Here is a 16,445-nt window from a genome sequence, read left to right as displayed (position 1 = left end):
AATGCAAACACAACTGCTAAAAGGCCTTTGTTCTTGAATGGACCAGCATTTTCCTTGTTTACCTAATTGTTTTGTTAGCTACAGAGACTCAAAATTCTCACTACAAGAGTTCTCTATCATAGATGAGACTTCTAGGTTCGTAATTTGTGTTTTGCTGATTTGGAAATATCAAATTCTGTACAAGAGGGGGTTTTCTTGAATTCTTGACTGTAGAAAAGCCATTTTCTTGAGGAAAATATTTTTCATGCATAGTTAGTGTTTCAGCCAGGAGGAAGGTGAGCGCTGAGTCTCCCCAGCTGAGTGGGCAGCCCAGCTATTTCCAGTATTTAGTTCTGCCCCCGAGTAGCAATTATGCATCTGTCTCACAGTGCCCCACCTCAAACATCCCAGCCATCATTTCAGAAAACACCACCTAGACTTAGAGGCACAAAATAGAACTCGTCAAGTCCAGGTGGAAGGGGGAGGGAGTGGGGAGGAGTGAGTAACATTTTGGGTAGGTTCCCTGAGGCAGCAGGGTCACAGAGACTGAGGGTTCTGGGCGTGAGTTTCGGGGCTTTTGGAACCTTGCTGGTTAGTTGTGGCAGGAAGAGCCTGGAGAGCAAACAGCAGTGGGGCTTCACACTTGGGGAGTGGCCAGGCTGGGCGGGGGTTGGGGGGTGGGGGCTGAGAAGGCAGCAGGAGCCTGTAGGCAGTTGCCAAGCATCCACGACCCCTCTTCCCAGACGGCTGCCCCACCTGGAGCTGCTGTGTTGAGCCCGTGTGTCCTTGCCCAGCTCCACCCAGATGTAATCTTGAACCTTTGGCTCAGGACAGCTTTCACCTGGAGATGGGCTGAGGGACCTGATCTTGGGGTCTAAATTCTGGGGTGAGGGGCCAGCCAACCCTGATGTGCAGTCTACTATCTCGCTTCCCCTTTGCCCTTGCATTGCAGCCAGGCTTCCTCTCTAGGTCTCTTCTGTCTAAGGCTGCTCTTCTACAGGCTCCTCCTAGAGTGGTCCTGCCCTCCAGCAGGTGTGGCTCAGTGGTTCTCAAGCTTTCGTGGGCACAAGGATCAACAGTCCCAGGTTACAGAATATCAGATCTCAGAGGTTATGATTCAGGAGAATTTGAGTGGGGTCCAGGAATCTGGTGTTTCTGATGTAAGCAGTCCACAGGCCATATTAGGAGAAACATTAGTTTAGAGGAGAGAACATGAATCTGGGGATACGAGAGAGACAGAACTAAGTTACTTATTGTGCTACTTGTTGAGCAAGTTCATTACTATTTCTGAACCTCTGTTTCCTCATCTATAAAATGCTAACCACTTCACAGGGGACTCTTCAGAGGTCAATGAGATTAGGTAGATAAAATGTTCAGCAAGTGCTTATGTAATAGGATTTTGGGCTTCCTCTCTCCCTCCTTCAATATCAGCGAAGTGAAAACAGAGCATTTCCAGTCTTCTTGGTCCTGGTGTATCAGTGGCTCCTTCCTTCCCCAGCAGTGCGCAACTGTGGAGAGGCCACAGAATAGTCTAGAGAAACGTGCACATCTCCAGTGCTCTTGGCTGGCCAGACGATCCTGATTTCTCAAGCAATGGCATAAAAAACAAACAAACAAACAAACAAAAACAGGAGGTCAGAGGCCAGACATCTGCTGTCCTTTTTATTTGCAGTAAACCACAGAGTCAGACATACACACACACAGTACGTTATAGAACAAGTCCACGGCACTCAGGGCGGGCAGGCTGGAGCAGACACCCACTGTTACAGAACAACAGGTCTATGGGTGGGGGAGGCAGCGGAGGTGGACAAGCCAGGAGGGAAGGATCTGAACCCTGGCACTGTCTCGCTAGTTGCTGCCTCGTCTCGGCTGGTAGATTCTGCGTTAGGGACCACAGCTGAGATGTGTTAGAACCTTTAGTCTCATTCAACCTGTGCCCAGGGTCATCCCCAAACACTGAGGTTTGGCTAAGTTCCCTAAGAGGAAGCAATTCTTTTCCACTGTGGGACTGAATTCTCTCCTAACACACTGGCAATTAGAAAGGGTAAAATAAATTTGATACACAGAAGAGAAAATGTTTACACCTCAAGGATTGAGTATGTGTGTCAGATTTTGTGTGTGTGTGTGTGTGTGTGTGTGTGTGTGTGTGTGTGTGTGGGTTGAGGCTTATCAAAGAGTTTTCTTGCAGCGTTTTTTTCATGTTGCCCCCCCTCCCCAAATCAGCTGACTTCTGAGCATGATCAATCTTCAAAAGGGAGGGAAGGCAGATCCTCGGTGGAGAGGCTGGGAGTGGCCCTCTGGGGTCAGCAGGCCTAGGGGGTCTTGGGTCTGATGGGAGACCCAGGAGAGCAAGAACTGCAGGGTTTACCCCAGGCAGAGGCAAGATGGTTGAAGTGGGAAGGTCTTCAGATCCCCCTTGTGTGACAGATGGAGAAAGAGTTGCGGGAAGACTAAAGGATGTGTCCAAAGCCATGAGGCTGAGACGGGACTGCAGCCCACTCCCCGTGCTGCTCTTGTGGCCAGGCAGGGTTTCATCCTTCCTACCATTACAGGACATGGAAGGGTGCCCTTCCTCAGCAGCCTCTATAGAACATTTGCCAGACTTTTCCAAGACAGAAGGGTCTTACTTGCTTTCTGCAGAGAGAGAAAAGCATCCATCAGCATCTCCTTAACAGGTGGCTTCTTGGAATTAGGATTGCTTGCTAACAATAAGCCTTTCCCTGAAATATCTACCGAGCATCAAAGATGACGGTACAGAGAGGCACGCAAGGTGACTCCTTGCCGTTCTGTGGGAGAGGCAAGCCGGGTCAGTGACTTGCTGTTGGATCCCTTTCTCTTCAGTTGGGTCTCTTGCAATCTGGAGAAGAAAGAAACAAGATGCTGCAGGTTTTGCAATCTGCCTCCTTAATGGGACCTGCCCATTAGATGGCACTGCCCCTATCAGGACTGTAAGCTACCTTGGCAGGTTTGCATAGATCAAAAGGGACACATTCTGGGGCATTAGGCCCTGTCCAGGCTTGCTCCTGACCCAAGGGCCTGGGAAAATGGCTTTGGAGAGGAATTCTGTGTATGGTGACATAGGAACCAATGCTGAATAACCACCAACCATTACTTAACTACCCTCAACAGAGCAGACGTCATGCTATACGGCAACCAACTCAATGTGAAAGTTGGACTCAATGGCATCTAAAGAGAGGCCGTTCCAACAAAAGGGCCTATGATTCCAGAAGTCCCTGTTCAATGGGCTTTTCATATTAATTCAGATAATCTATCAGGAATTGTGACTCCAGAAGGGTCATACTTGTGGGATGTTGCTTATTTGTTCTATTTTTGTTGATTTTATAGAAGCCAAACTCTTCTAACTGCCGTGGCCTCTAACCTCTTCTTTGTTTCTGATTCTGTTGTTTTCACGGTCTGGGATGTTGAAGTAATGTCATTCTGGGTTAAACTTCCCAACAGTTCTATACCCACAAAGGTGCTTTACGCCTGAGATGTGACTCCAAAGGTAAAGAGAAAAAGGAACCCCGTATTGACTGAGGTTTAAATGAGATGTTGAGAGCAATTTCCTGATGGGAGAAGTTGCGAGACACTGGAGTGCATCCTGAAACTGAGCCCTGGACTGTGTCCTCTGATCTCTCCTGGGTCTTCTAAGCACAGACTTGCCTGGAGATAACAAAGTGGGCAGATACCCCTTAAGATCCACCTGATCCTCTGATTTTATGTAGAAACACTCTAAAAATAGAATCATGGTGGGCAGGGAATGAAGAGAAACATCAGGAGGATAAAAGAAACGAGAAAAAGTAGAAGCAGCAGGCCCTTTGGGGAGTGGGGTGGGTGGAGGTTGAGAAGAGCAGAATGTGATGGGAGAAAGTCAGGGAACTGCACTGAAACATGTTAAGAGGTACTTGCTTAGCAAGTAGACATTGTTTAATCATGAAATATTTATGGATGAATACATGAATAAATGCATTATTCATCTGCGCCACTCCCATTTTACAGGTGGAAAACCTGAGATATAATATGACTTGCCCAAGTCCCTGCTGCTAACAGGTGTCAGGGTAGGAAGTGGAGTTGGCCCACGAGAGAAGCAGTGTGGCGCTGAGCAGAGGGAGGAAGGTACTTGACCCCAGCTGATGCTGCGTGGGGAGGACGTGCCCTGGGCAGTGGCCTCAGAAGGAGACAGGTTGAGACCCCAGTCTCCTCTAGCGCTGCTCCAGCTGCCCAGGCCTGGAGTAACTGAGGCAGCAACATGGAGCCGATTTCTGCAAAGGGCCTTGTGGGTCCTTCCCGACCCTTTCTTTTCCTCAAGGGCAGCAGAAGAACCAAACTCTGACCTGAAATTGTCCCTACTCCTCTTGGGAGCCATGTAAAACTTCTGCTGGGTTTGGAGGCTGGGCCCCTGGCCTTCCCTTGCTTTCTCTGTCTCCTCACTCCTGAGTTTCCAGAATTCAGTCCCCCAGAGTTTCTCTCCTCCTTCAAGAAAATGGAATCTGGGAAAGGACGAGTGTTCCTCTCACGTCCAGTGCAGGCAGGATCAGTTTCCTGCAGACGACCTGCCTTTGAGAATATCCAGCAGATTTCCATAAACGCCCCTGCCCTTTCTTGTCCCCTTTCAGGGAAGATGGGACTTCCTATTTCATCTCTCCCTCTGCCCTAGACCCTGCTCACCACCATCTCACATGGGACATCTGAGCTGGAGTCCTCTGAGTCGTCAGGAAGCCTTCTGCCTGGGATGCTGTTTCTCTCAGTACTCCTTGGTCCTGATCCCAAGCAGTACGGGCTCATCATGGAAGAGAGCCGAGGGGAGGGCAGCACCGCTGGGAAGAGGGTTCAACATCTGCCAGTGAGCTCTGTCTTCGGAACCCTTATGTCCCCCTCTGGGAACTGTGCCAATTTTGCTCCGTGGGATATGGGAGGGGACATTGTGCTTCCTTCTCCCTGCTCCAAACGGCTCACGGACAGCAGTACAGACAGGCCTCTCGTTTCAAGAAGACAGAGAAAAGGAAAGCCACATTGCCTGGACGAGGCAGCATGGGCATGCAGACATGGCCCGCCATCCTGCCCAGAGCTCTTCTCCAAGCCCGGGAGAGCTCATGTGTGTTCATGCTCATCAGCTGATCCTGGGCTTCAGGGCCAGGGGTTGGGCTGGAGGAGGGAGCTCAGAAGAGACGGTGGTCTTCCAAAGAGGGGATGCTCTGGGAGGGAACCATGTTCCCGCCCTCAGGATGATGAAAACAATCTTCATTCCTGTCTTAGTCAACACAGACTCCCATTCCTCAGGGCAGCAGTGTCAGGAAAGGAGAAGGTGGTGCTTGGTCTTATGAGCCCCATGGTATTGGGGGACAGGGTGGCAGGGTGATGAATGAGCCAGAGGTCTGCAGATGTGCACTGGGGGTATGGATAACACTTTTCCTCCTGATGTGTGGGAAGCCAGATGGGTGCTCAGTTAGGTCACCAGCCACACAGGCTGGGAATTAGGCCTTGCTTTCCAGTTGGTGCCACCACCTAGGCTGTCCTTGAATAGTACACATTTCATTTATTGACTAAGCTGGGCTGAATATTCTGGAATCTGCTGTCGCTCATTTTCCCTGCTTCTCTTGGGTTTGGCAGAGTCACTCTGAGAGCAAGCTGAGCAACCACCTTGCCCGCCATCTTGTCCAGAACATCTGCAGTCGCCCGCCCTGACCCCAGCAGCTAAGCGCAGAGCCTTTGGGAAGCTCCCTGCTCTCCTTACATTTTGACTATGGAAAATGATGGCTCACCTGCTAAGTGAGCCAACGCTTCACAACCAGGCCTCCCAGACGTTCTCTCGGGGGTTGACACACCTCCAGTTCAGTTGCCCTGGGGAGGGGAGGACCAGTCTGTACACCTCAGCAGCTGACCCTCTCCCCTAGTCTGGCTTCCTACTCTTCATGTGGTGGGAGCAGTCACTAGAACCGTTCTGTGTATGATTAAGTGAACCTGCAAGTACGATGTTTTAATGGTTTTCCTATCACAACCAATCCTGTGCCAAGTCTTTCTCCAACTCCTAATGCTTTAAACAATTTTTATTTCAAAAATAAGAACACACACCATTCAGGTAAAGCTCTAACTCCTTCAAGCGCTCTGCATTTTCTCTCTGGCATCATTACTGCTTATGACACTTTCCAATTTAGTGTCTTTTGAGAATTTAGTTAATGTGCTGTTTACCTTCCTCTTTCCAGATCAATCAGGAACATTTTGAATACAGTTAAGATCTTCCTTGGGTTCCACCCAAAACTTTCTCCTATCAGTGATAGAGCAATGTCCTGATTAACTATTTGTGACAACTGGATTCAGTCAGTTGGGAAATGACTGAGCTCATATGTACAACACCCTGACATCTTCCTCCAGCAATGTGGATGATACACACACTATACACTTATGAAAGGATCCCCCATAATGACGGATGTGTAGTATTTTAATGTGAGATGACATCTACAATTTAAAGTATTCCAGTGGGAAAAAAATATGGAACCAATAAGGCAAAGTGATAGCAACTCCTGATTCTCAGTGATGGGCACAGGGGCTCTCGTTCTACTTGTGGCTTTACTTTTCCGTATGTTTGAAAATTGTCCTAATAGAAAGAGCTTACTCCCAGATGTTCTAATTCCAGGAATTATATTTAACTGGGGGTGGGGAACATCAGGAGGCTGGCAGGGAGGGGATGGGAGTGAGAATTGCTTAATCCTCTGAAGTTTATGATCATTACCTTAACACCTGGTAGAAGCAGGGTGTGATGATAGCAAACCCCAAAGAGTAATTCAGTGACATCCTCTATCATTAACACCTTCCATGCATGCATGGTTCTCTGAAAGATCTAGTTTTCAATCTTTTTACCTCAAGAATGTTGGGGAGAGAGGGAATAGTCACCAGGAAAATTTTTCTTTTCTTGAAGGTCATGCGATCTTCTGGTAACCAATTGGTATCAGTTTTCTTTACCCAAAAAAAGGACAAAAAAAACAGTTTATCAATTACTTTATAAGTACTGTCATTTAGTTCCTCAACAGCAAATGCAGACTTGAGGGAATCTTTTTCTGGATTGCCACTTACATTGTGACATTTATAAATTTTTTTTGTATTATCTAACATAAAAAGAAATCACCATTTTCATTATCCCTCACTTGTAATTCTTGTGAAGATTCCATTTTTAAAAGGATTTTTTTTTTCTGGAAGGGAAAAAGTTTTTTTGCATTATTCTAGAAGCAGTCTTTTTACTCCAAATTATGACTCATTCAATACATTTTTAAAAGGACACTTCAAATCTCCATCCCACCTTTAGATATCAGTTACAAAATTCTGATGTTTGCCTGACCTCACTTTACTTGCTCCTGATCTTTGATACGGTCTCTGTGTATCTTTTAATATGATCTTTAATATTCTGTGAATACTTTGATCTGGCTGAGTTCTTCGCCAGGTGTTCCTGTTGGCTCTGTCCTCTGAGTGGTGTCTTAGGAGATGGCCCCACCATGTGTGGGAGAGAGGGCCTAAGAAGGGAGGTGGGCAAGGCGTATATGGACTTGCTGCTGCCCGGAGGTGCTCTTCTCAAGAAGTGGTCCTCTGCGCCCAAAGGAATGCTGTTTTCCACTCCAGCTCTGTTGAAAAGGGAGGGGACTTGGATTTCGAGTTTGAGAAGGAAGTACTCATGCACAGGGGGTCAGTTTGGGTGGAGTAAATCCTTGTCATCATGCTGGCAGCTCAGATGCCTCGGCGAGGGCCCTGCAGTCACCAACATGGGCTCTGAAGGCAGATCCCAATGGATCTGAACCTGGATCTTCCCCTACAAGATCTGCTCCATTTCTTGGTTTCCTCATTTATCAAATGGGGAGCCATACAGCACTGACGTCATAAGGTTCTTGTGAAGTTTGAAAGTGGTCATAAAAGCAAAAGGCTTTGGACTGGACAGTAAATGGTAGGTTTTATTTAACTACCATTTCATCAATGCCAGGACATTTCCATTTTTCCATTAACTCAACTTTAAGCTTTTTTAAGAAAAGGATTTCTCTGTCCTTTCTCCCATTTGTGGACTGTAGTGTTCAAGCTCATCTCCCTTGCCCAAATAAACCTGCTAAAAATCCATTCTCTCTCTCTTTTCATCTCATGAGTCTATATCTTATTATGCTGATTTCTTACTGTGTTGTGATTCCGTGTCTGTGCTTTTTTTTTTTTTTTTTTGGGTCAGTTCTGACCTGATCTCCAAGAAGTAGATAGCAAATATTTCTATCTTTCTGTCCGAGTTGAATTTCATATTTTCTGAATCATGAAGCTGCCCTCCATGTGACCTAGAGAGCCCTTTGATGATCCATATTTAGCTGTATCCATCACTCAACAGATGTCTGAGTAGCTAAAGGCCCCCATGAGCTCCCTCTACATCCTGTGGTTTCAAGTTCCTGAGTTGTTAGTTAAAAAGCTTTCATCCCCTCTACCAACCACCCTCCCCTTGCCTTACCCATTCCAGGGTGGAAGGAAAGATACCCACTTCAGCTATTCATTCATTTAACAGTATTTACTCATTACCTACTACATGCTGGATACTGGGGTAGATGTTATCCTCTTTGCTTCCAAATTGCATTTTCTAATTTGACCCATTTAGACTAGTTCTCCAAGTTTTCTGATTATCCTCTAGAATCTGCATCCAGCATCCAATTAGATGATCTCTTCTACCTCTAGTGTTTCCTGACCCCTGGGAGACCCAGAGGCTTAACTGCAAACTCTGGTGCCTTGCTGTAATGCACCTGCCATTGCATCTACAGATTTCAGGCCAACAGAGGTTCAGCTTGGGGTCCATCTGAGGGAGTTTAGTTAGTTAGCAGATGAGGCTGCCGAGCTCTGCTTGCCATCTTACACCATGGACATGAAGAATGCACTGGTAGCAAGGGTGAAATGCCCTGCAAGTTAAGCAGCTAATTTCCAAAACCCCTTGGTTTTCTGTGTCCCTGGCTTCCTACAGATATGCCCAGGAGGAAAGATGCCTCTTTGCTTTTTGAGCTCTCTGGATCTCGCCATTAGATAGCATCTCTTGGCATCTGAAAGGCAGCCTGACATTCTGTTCTCCTGTGGAACACAGATGGCCCAGCCCACGCCCATCACTAATGAGGATCACATGCAGAGCCTTCTTACTGGAGGCTCCCTTCCACAACCCGAGCCCGCCTTCCCCATGCAGGCCAGGCACTGCTGACCATTTAAGTCTGAGAAGGCTGCTTGCTGCTCTCCCACTCACACAGTTGAATAGAAAATCTCTTAGGCAGGCCTTGGGACACGACTCCCATTCAGCCAGAATTTGAAACATTGAGGATTCAGGGATGGCTGCCAGTTTGTCTGCAGGGAGGAGGTTCGGTTTTCTAGCTGCGCATGGAGGCTGTTGAGTTGAAATGCGAGCAAGCACTGGAAGTTCTTCAGTAGGAACATGATTAGATGGCTCTATAGAGGTTGACCAGATGGGACATCAATTTGTCATTGCTGTGTAATCTCACCTAGGATAATAGTAGAGTTGGAAATAGATAAGAATGTTAAAAGCACTAAAATATAGTAGAAAAAGCACAAATGTTGATGTAAGACAGACCCACGTCTAGTCCTTGCTCTACCACTTGCTATCTCTTTGACCTTGGACTTTACCTTTCTATGCACTAACTCCTTTATCTGTGAAATACGCACAATGCCCACATCCTAGGCTGTTCGGAGGATTAAATGGGATAGCACACAAAAAGGCCTTGACACACTGCCTTGCACCCAGTCAGCCCGAAGTGGGAATTCCCTTTCCTGTTTTCTCTCTACAGCAGAAAGTTAACAGATGTGCTCCAGTATGGTGGAACATTAAGGTGAGCTACAAAAGATGGCTCCGTGTGAAATTCTATACAATTCTGTTCACTTGTTTTATGCAAAACTGGATTGATATCTGCGATGTGGGAGAGTTTCGTTTTCCTTGCTGCTTATTCCAAGTCGGATGCAGATCTGGTATTTGTGGCCAGGAGAAGAGTTCCAAACTGCTAACATGAACCCCAACAGAAGTGCAAAATCTCTTTTGGTCTTCACACACTGTAACTCATTCCTTTAACTCTCAGAGCTCCCGAGGAAAGACCACCGCCACCACTAGCTGCCCTTGAGGGCGCATAGGATTCTGGTTGATCCCACTATGTGTAGGTGCAGTCTAGCTGGTCAGTACCCACTGATCCAGAAATCTCTCTGGGAGTCATTCTTCATTCTTTCAGAAAACAAGGGACACTTGTGTGCTGCTCAAAAGGAGGTAATAGACCTATTGATTGAACATTGATGCTTACAAAAACAGTTTCAACAGCTTTTAAACAAGGTGGGTCAATCACTGTTTGTTCCTCCCCAACCAGGTCAAGGCTTTTCCTATAAGTGCAGGTGGCTCTCCACTCCCCCACAAGGCAGCTCTTTCCAGGTTAGGCCAGCTAGCTCCAAGAGCAGTCATTGCACTGAATAAACATTGACCCTTTCCCCAGCTGTGTTCTTTAGACCCAGTCCTCTCCTCTGGAGCTATACAGATGAAGTCTGACCCCTGGCAGCTGTCATGTTTTCCCCTTATTTTTCCCCCAATCCCTCCTCCACTCAGGGAACAATGAGGCCAGATTCTTGATTCTTGCTTGAAGACATGTAGAGGGAAATAATAAAAGTAGTTATGCAATCACATAGAAGAAACTAGAAAGAGTGTGTTCAGAATAGAGACTCCTTGTCCTAGAAAAGTACTATTTGCAATATTACTGCAGAGGGCAGTTACCTGCACGTTCCCATCTCCACAGAGAACAAAAAGAAGGAATGGTGGGCTTAAGGCACTGTTTCCAGGCAATGGCTGTTGACAGACAAATAAAGCCTCTCTAGTTCTTTACCCTGAGTTCTTAGCACTAAACCTCTCTATGTACCTCCTAGAAGGGAACCTAGCACTTGACCACAGAACTCTTCGTTCATGGAGCATTTTATGGACACCAGTACAGCGTGAAACACATTTTAGGAAATTACGGCTTTGGATATGCTATGGAAACTCAGACTTGATTTTTGAAATAACTTCCTGATTGATTATCAGGATCCTGGAGCTCGTGGCCAAGGGCCACTGTGAAGTTTCCTTCCTCGGGGGGCTGGTGGACTCCTCGTCTCTCCCTCTCCCCTCTGATCGCTCCCTTTAATCTTAGTATTAGGCAGCCACCTGCCTGGGGGTACTGAGGCATAGGCTGGTGACACGGAATCTGGGGGTCTAGATCCTTCCCATCCCCAGATTCTATTTTTATGAAGCCCAGTCACAGTAGTGTTCCACGGAAGGTACAACCTAGCCAGGACAGGAGGTAACTGAGGGTTCTGGCCAAGAGGAGAGAGAGGGGGCTAGAGATGGGAAAACTTGATGCAATTATTTTTGGCAGGAGTTGGAATCAAAGCAGCAGGAGAGAGTAAGTTTTAAGACTCTCTGGCAAAGTAACTTCCTAATCTGTCACTGGGTATGTGTAAAAAAGTGATTAGTGGGTCTCTATATTTATCATGATTACTCACAAATATGTAATTTACATAATATATACAGCACATTAAATACTATGTCACCTTATATAATGTGCATATGTATAATGTATATGCATGTTATGTAACGCCAGTCTGGAGGCTCTTCCAGATTCTGCCAAGTATTCCCTAATTTATTTGGCAATTTTAACATATCTTTTCCATCTGTGGAAAGAACTCTCTTGAGAGGAGCTGGTCTCTGACCTGAAATGTAATCATCCTACTAAGTCTATCTCCATTCTCAACTTGCTGGAGGAAACCCACGAAGACCAAGTCATAGTGAGATGCAGCTCCTAGCCATTAGTCCAGGGACAACATACTCTATCGAAGATTTCCTGTTTCTGTTTCATTCTTTTTATTGCCAGTGGGGCAGACGTGTGGGGGCAGGTGAAAACATGTCTGTGACATGGTCAGAATCAGAACAGGACGAGGAATAAGGGAGGATTCTCCCCTGACTGCCTAACTTTGAGACGGCACTAGGTCTTATTAAGCCTCGTTTTCCCTCATTATTTAGATGAGGTCAATAACCACCTTTTCTGTCAACCTCAGGGGCTGCTGGGAGGACCACTGTGATGAGGTATTCTATGGGAACTGAAACCACAGTCACAGTAGTTAAGGGATGAGTTGCAAAGTCAGATTAAACAACACTAGACTTACTGAGGTTACAACACTGAAAGTGCAATTCCACCGATGTTTGCTGTACTCTGTGGCTCTACGGAGGACGTGGGACTTGTCTCTCAAGCAACACTGCAAGTCCTATGCACTAGAGTGGAGCAGGCAGGGGCCAGTCTCTGACATGTGATCTTCGAGCATCAGTTTCACCTGTTGACAGTGCTGTGTCTCAACAGCCTCAACGTTGGGACATTGGGGCTGGAACACACGCAAAAACTTCTGTAAATGTTTTAGAATCAGTGACCCTTGCACTGAACCTGCCTTCATTTCAGAATCAAGTGGCTTCCAAGATGGTACCTGTTGTTCATTCTGGGGCTTGTTGGTCCCATCACCAAGGAGCTCATCATTCAGGACATGCTTCAGGCCGCCTATTTTCCCTTTGCCCAGTGTTCTGCACTGTTAGGTAGAGCAGGATGATTCTAGATCTCTGTCCTAGACTGGTCCTAGTGGACTGCTTCCTTCAGAGTTAGAATCAATTTGTACATGCAATCTTAATTTTCCCTTTCTTGTCCGAAGTTCCTGACCCAGTGAAAGGAGACAGAGGGAGCTCAGTGGAGTGGTGTTGAGTGGGCCCAGCTTTCCTCTTGAGAAATCTCAGAGGGGATGGAGGCTGAAGGAAGCAAACGCGCCAACAAAGCTCTCCACAGACGTGCCCTCAGGGAAGGAGGTCATGCTGGCGCCAGATAAATGGAGCCCACCGAACTGAAATGTCATGCTGGCTGGCAGCACCCGGCAGGAGGTGCCTCTGCCCTCCTCGTGACTCTCCACTGAGGTCATCCCTGTCGCCAGGGGTGTTTCCAGATCAAGAGACTGATGACCATGATGAGGTGACATGTGGAGAGTTTAATTTGATGATCTTCTAGTGCCTTCAACCCCGGACCAAATTCTCATCAGTTCAGGCTAGAGAGAGTCTCTGGGAAGCATCGAGTGGCCCTCACTTTCTCGTGTGGGCTTGTTCCGGCCACACGTGGGTTGCACATTCATTCTTCCCTGGCAACCTGGATCCCAATGGAATCACTTCTCAGTGACCAGAAATGACTCTATTCCAAGATATGTGGGTGCTTTTCTCTATTAAATCTCTTCTCAGTGGCACCTATTCCCAAGCCACGTTAGCCAGGATACCACGGACAAGTTCAACTTTTCTGAGACTCAGTTTCCTTATCTGACAAATGGGAGAGTAAATCCTGCCTGGCATATCTTTCATGGTTGTTTTGAGGATCCAGAATAGAAATTCTCAGTCTATTTATGATAAGGAGCTACTTTAATTTCCCTTAAATCTCATGATCACCACAGGAAATTGACAATGAAATGGAAGAAGTGGGGGGGGAAGAACCTTCTTTTTGTTTCTCATTTTCTGTTCTTATACTTTTTTTTTTTTGCAATCAGGAAAAACCCACCAGTAAATAAATATCTATACATATAAATATATATACTATATATATGTACACACACATAGGACCATCAGAAGGGCCTTGAGGTCTTAATCTGGGAGCGGTAGGTGCAAAGAGGCAGGAGGGAACCGCCTGATGGTCTGTCTCCTGGTCTCCTCGGCAAAAGGCCCTTCCCTCCCATCTTTGCCTTCAGGAATAGTCTGCCTCCAGGGCTTGGAACTCAAACAGGAAACACGCGTTGGCTTGAAAAAGAAAGAAGCTGGGGGTGTTTTTTTTTTTTCTTCCCTTTTTACACAATATTATGACACCAATTTGAAAAATAAATTCCAGTTTCTCCGCTTTCCCTCCCAGGTGTTCACAGAACTAAGAAAATAAATACCACATCTAAGGTGCGCTGTGCAGGCAGCTCCAGGGCTCTGGAAGCCGGCTCTAAACAAACACACAGCCACCAGCAGGCTCCGGGAAAAGAAGCAGTGCCCACCGACCGCGCACACGGCCGAGAAAGGAAACGCAGCTTTCCTCAGACTTTCTGCCTCCTCAGCAAGTTCCAGGAGAAGCTGACTGTCGCTCGAAGAACGAAGGACAACCGACCGACAGAGCAGTCGGTGTGCGCGGGCTGAGCCCTGCCAAGGGTTGTGCTCTGAGAGGCGGAGGCTGTCTTGTCTCCGCACAGAGGGACCTTTGTGCAAGCTCTCTGAATGCGAGCGCTTTCCCTTGGCCACATCCGATCTCACCAAAGGCAGGAAACCTGCAGCCTGCTCCTTGTGAGGAAACCTGTGGGCCTAGTGGAAAGAGAGGGGGATTTCTCCTGCGGTCTCAGGAAGTCCCTCTCAAGGCCTTCAGGGAACGTGGAGGGTGCTGCATGAGCCAACCACATCCGGTGGGCCCTAAGTCCTTTCAACACGTCCTGCCGGCACTGCCTTTGTTGGGGGGTGTCCACTGTTGTAAGAGAACGGATGTCAGGGTGAAGCTTTCTTCCTAGAGGGTGGCTTTACTTCCACTGGTTTGAGAGTGTGGCGGTGTGGTGTGATGTGTGTGTGTGTGTGTGTTTCAGTTTCTTGCTTTCTCTCTTGGCTGCACTGGCGTTGGGCACCTGGTCTAGTCTTTTGAACGGCTCTTCTTCCTCAGCGAAAAGAAGCTGCTCTTCTGGGGAGGCCCCATCATCATAGGTGCTTGGTTCTTGTGAGTGATTTTAATCTAAAAGCAAAGAAGCAGAGATGAATTAGTGGCCTGCCAACCCCAAAAGCCTATGAGAGAGTGAGCTGCAGAGGGAGGAAGGCAGGCCAGCTTCAGGCTGGAAGGAGCCCCACGCAGAAGGATGACTGTCCTTGAACAGCTTCAGAATTGGCAACTGGACCCTGACTGGGCCTGGGGTTTGGCACTGCTGGGAGTTGGGGGCGGAAACACTGGGGAGAGACAGGTGTGAGCTTCCTACGTGGTGATCAGCTCGCACCTGTCTCGTGTCCTCGCTATTCATAGACTCAGAATGTCACAGCCGGAGGAGACCTCAGGGACCATCTCATTCAACCCCTCTGCAGGACAGATGAAGGAATGGAGATCCCAAGGCTCTGCTGAGCCTCAGATTAGCTTAAGGTCGCACAGAGAGGGGCAGAACAGCCAAAGCCCCGTTCTTCAGATTCCCATCCACCCCTGCTCTTGGCCCTTCCTGCCTGGGCAGTGCAGGGATGTCAGCTAGTAACTCAAAACTGACTTGCAGACTTCAGTCTGACCTCTGACCCAAGCTCCACTCACGTGGAAAGTTTCCAAGTGAGTCTCTTAGGCATCTCTTTTTCAGTTTTCCAGGGGAGCCCCAACTTTCTTTTTAAAAGCTTTTATTTTTTGAATTTTATGTTCAATGAGTCCTTTTTCCTGCAAACTTTAAGTCTAAAGTGTAAAAGACACTGGTGAATTCTCATTTTTTTGCCTCTCTTCCCAGCTGTGTCCTCAGGGCATGGCTTCAAAATGCTTACTCCCTGTATGACCGACCTGGTGATACTGAATGGTTGATAATCTGCATTGTCAGTCCATCAACGTTTATCAAGTATGACACATGTTCAGAGTAGGAAGATGATGTGCGGACAAGAGGCACTTAAGATTCAAAGACCTGGGTTTGGGTCCTAGTACTCCCACTTCTTTGCTGTGACCCTTTGGACAAATCGTGTCACCTTCAAAACCAGTGCTTGCTGAACAGGGAAAGGAGAATAATCACAACTGTCCTATTTTTCTCACAAAGTTGTTATGAAGATCAAATGGTAAACTGTCAATGACAGCCCGGTGTAAACTGGAAAAGGGAACGTACCATTTAAATAACTGTCATCTTACATTGGAGGAGGAGAAAGATGTATTTCAAAAGAAACAGAATCTAGGAATCCATTCTCATGATCTTTACCATCTATTGAAATGACCACAGAGAACAACAGGAGAACTCTTGAAGAGACTCACCAACAAGTTTAAACTAATGGAGGATAAACCGAGTGGTGTCAAAAGGAAGTTAGGTAAGCAACGAGGAGAATTTTAAGATCTGAAAGGAAGGCAGACGCATAGACATAGAATACAAAGTTATGGTTGCCAGGGGGGAGAGGGGTGGGAAGGGACAGACTTGGGAGTTTGAAATTTGTAGATACTGACAGGCATATGTAGAACAGATTAAACAAGATTATACTGTATAGCACAGAGAAATAAATACAAGATCTTGTGGTAGCTCACAGCGAAAAAGAATGTGACAATGAATATATGTATATTCATGTATAACTGAAAAATTGTGCTGTAAACTGGAAATTGACACAAAATTGTAAACTGACTATAACTCAATAAAATAAAATTAAAAAAAAAAGATCTGAAAGGAAGGGAAGGAAATGTGTTGGTGAAAAGAGAAAGGGAAAG

General features: G+C 46.8%; 1 protein-coding gene across 8 annotated transcripts in view; it reads right to left on the bottom strand.

The window, feature by feature from the left end:
- Nucleotides 1–1,614: 1,614 nt before the first annotated feature.
- The window catches only part of DGKG (diacylglycerol kinase gamma), a 201,404-nt gene continuing 186,573 nt past the window's right edge, over nucleotides 1,615–16,445 (bottom strand). For 5 of the 8 annotated variants that reach the window (XM_045519747.2, XM_010959201.3, XM_010959198.3 and 2 more), the window contains one exon: nucleotides 6,959–14,759. In XM_045519747.2, coding sequence (XP_045375703.2) covers nucleotides 14,661–14,759 — 99 coding nt within the window. In that variant the 3' untranslated portion in view covers nucleotides 6,959–14,660. Of the gene's footprint in view, nucleotides 6,934–6,958; nucleotides 14,760–16,445 lie in introns of those variants that run through there. The other 3 variants (XR_012507847.1, XR_012507846.1, XR_006726462.2) reach the window with 3 other exon arrangements.

Source organism: Camelus bactrianus, chromosome 1 (assembly GCF_048773025.1).
Source record: "Camelus bactrianus isolate YW-2024 breed Bactrian camel chromosome 1, ASM4877302v1, whole genome shotgun sequence".
NCBI classification, from domain to species: domain Eukaryota; kingdom Metazoa; phylum Chordata; class Mammalia; order Artiodactyla; family Camelidae; genus Camelus; species Camelus bactrianus.
The sequence above is the reverse complement of the archived record's forward strand: the minus strand, read 5'-3'. Positions and strand labels throughout refer to the sequence as shown.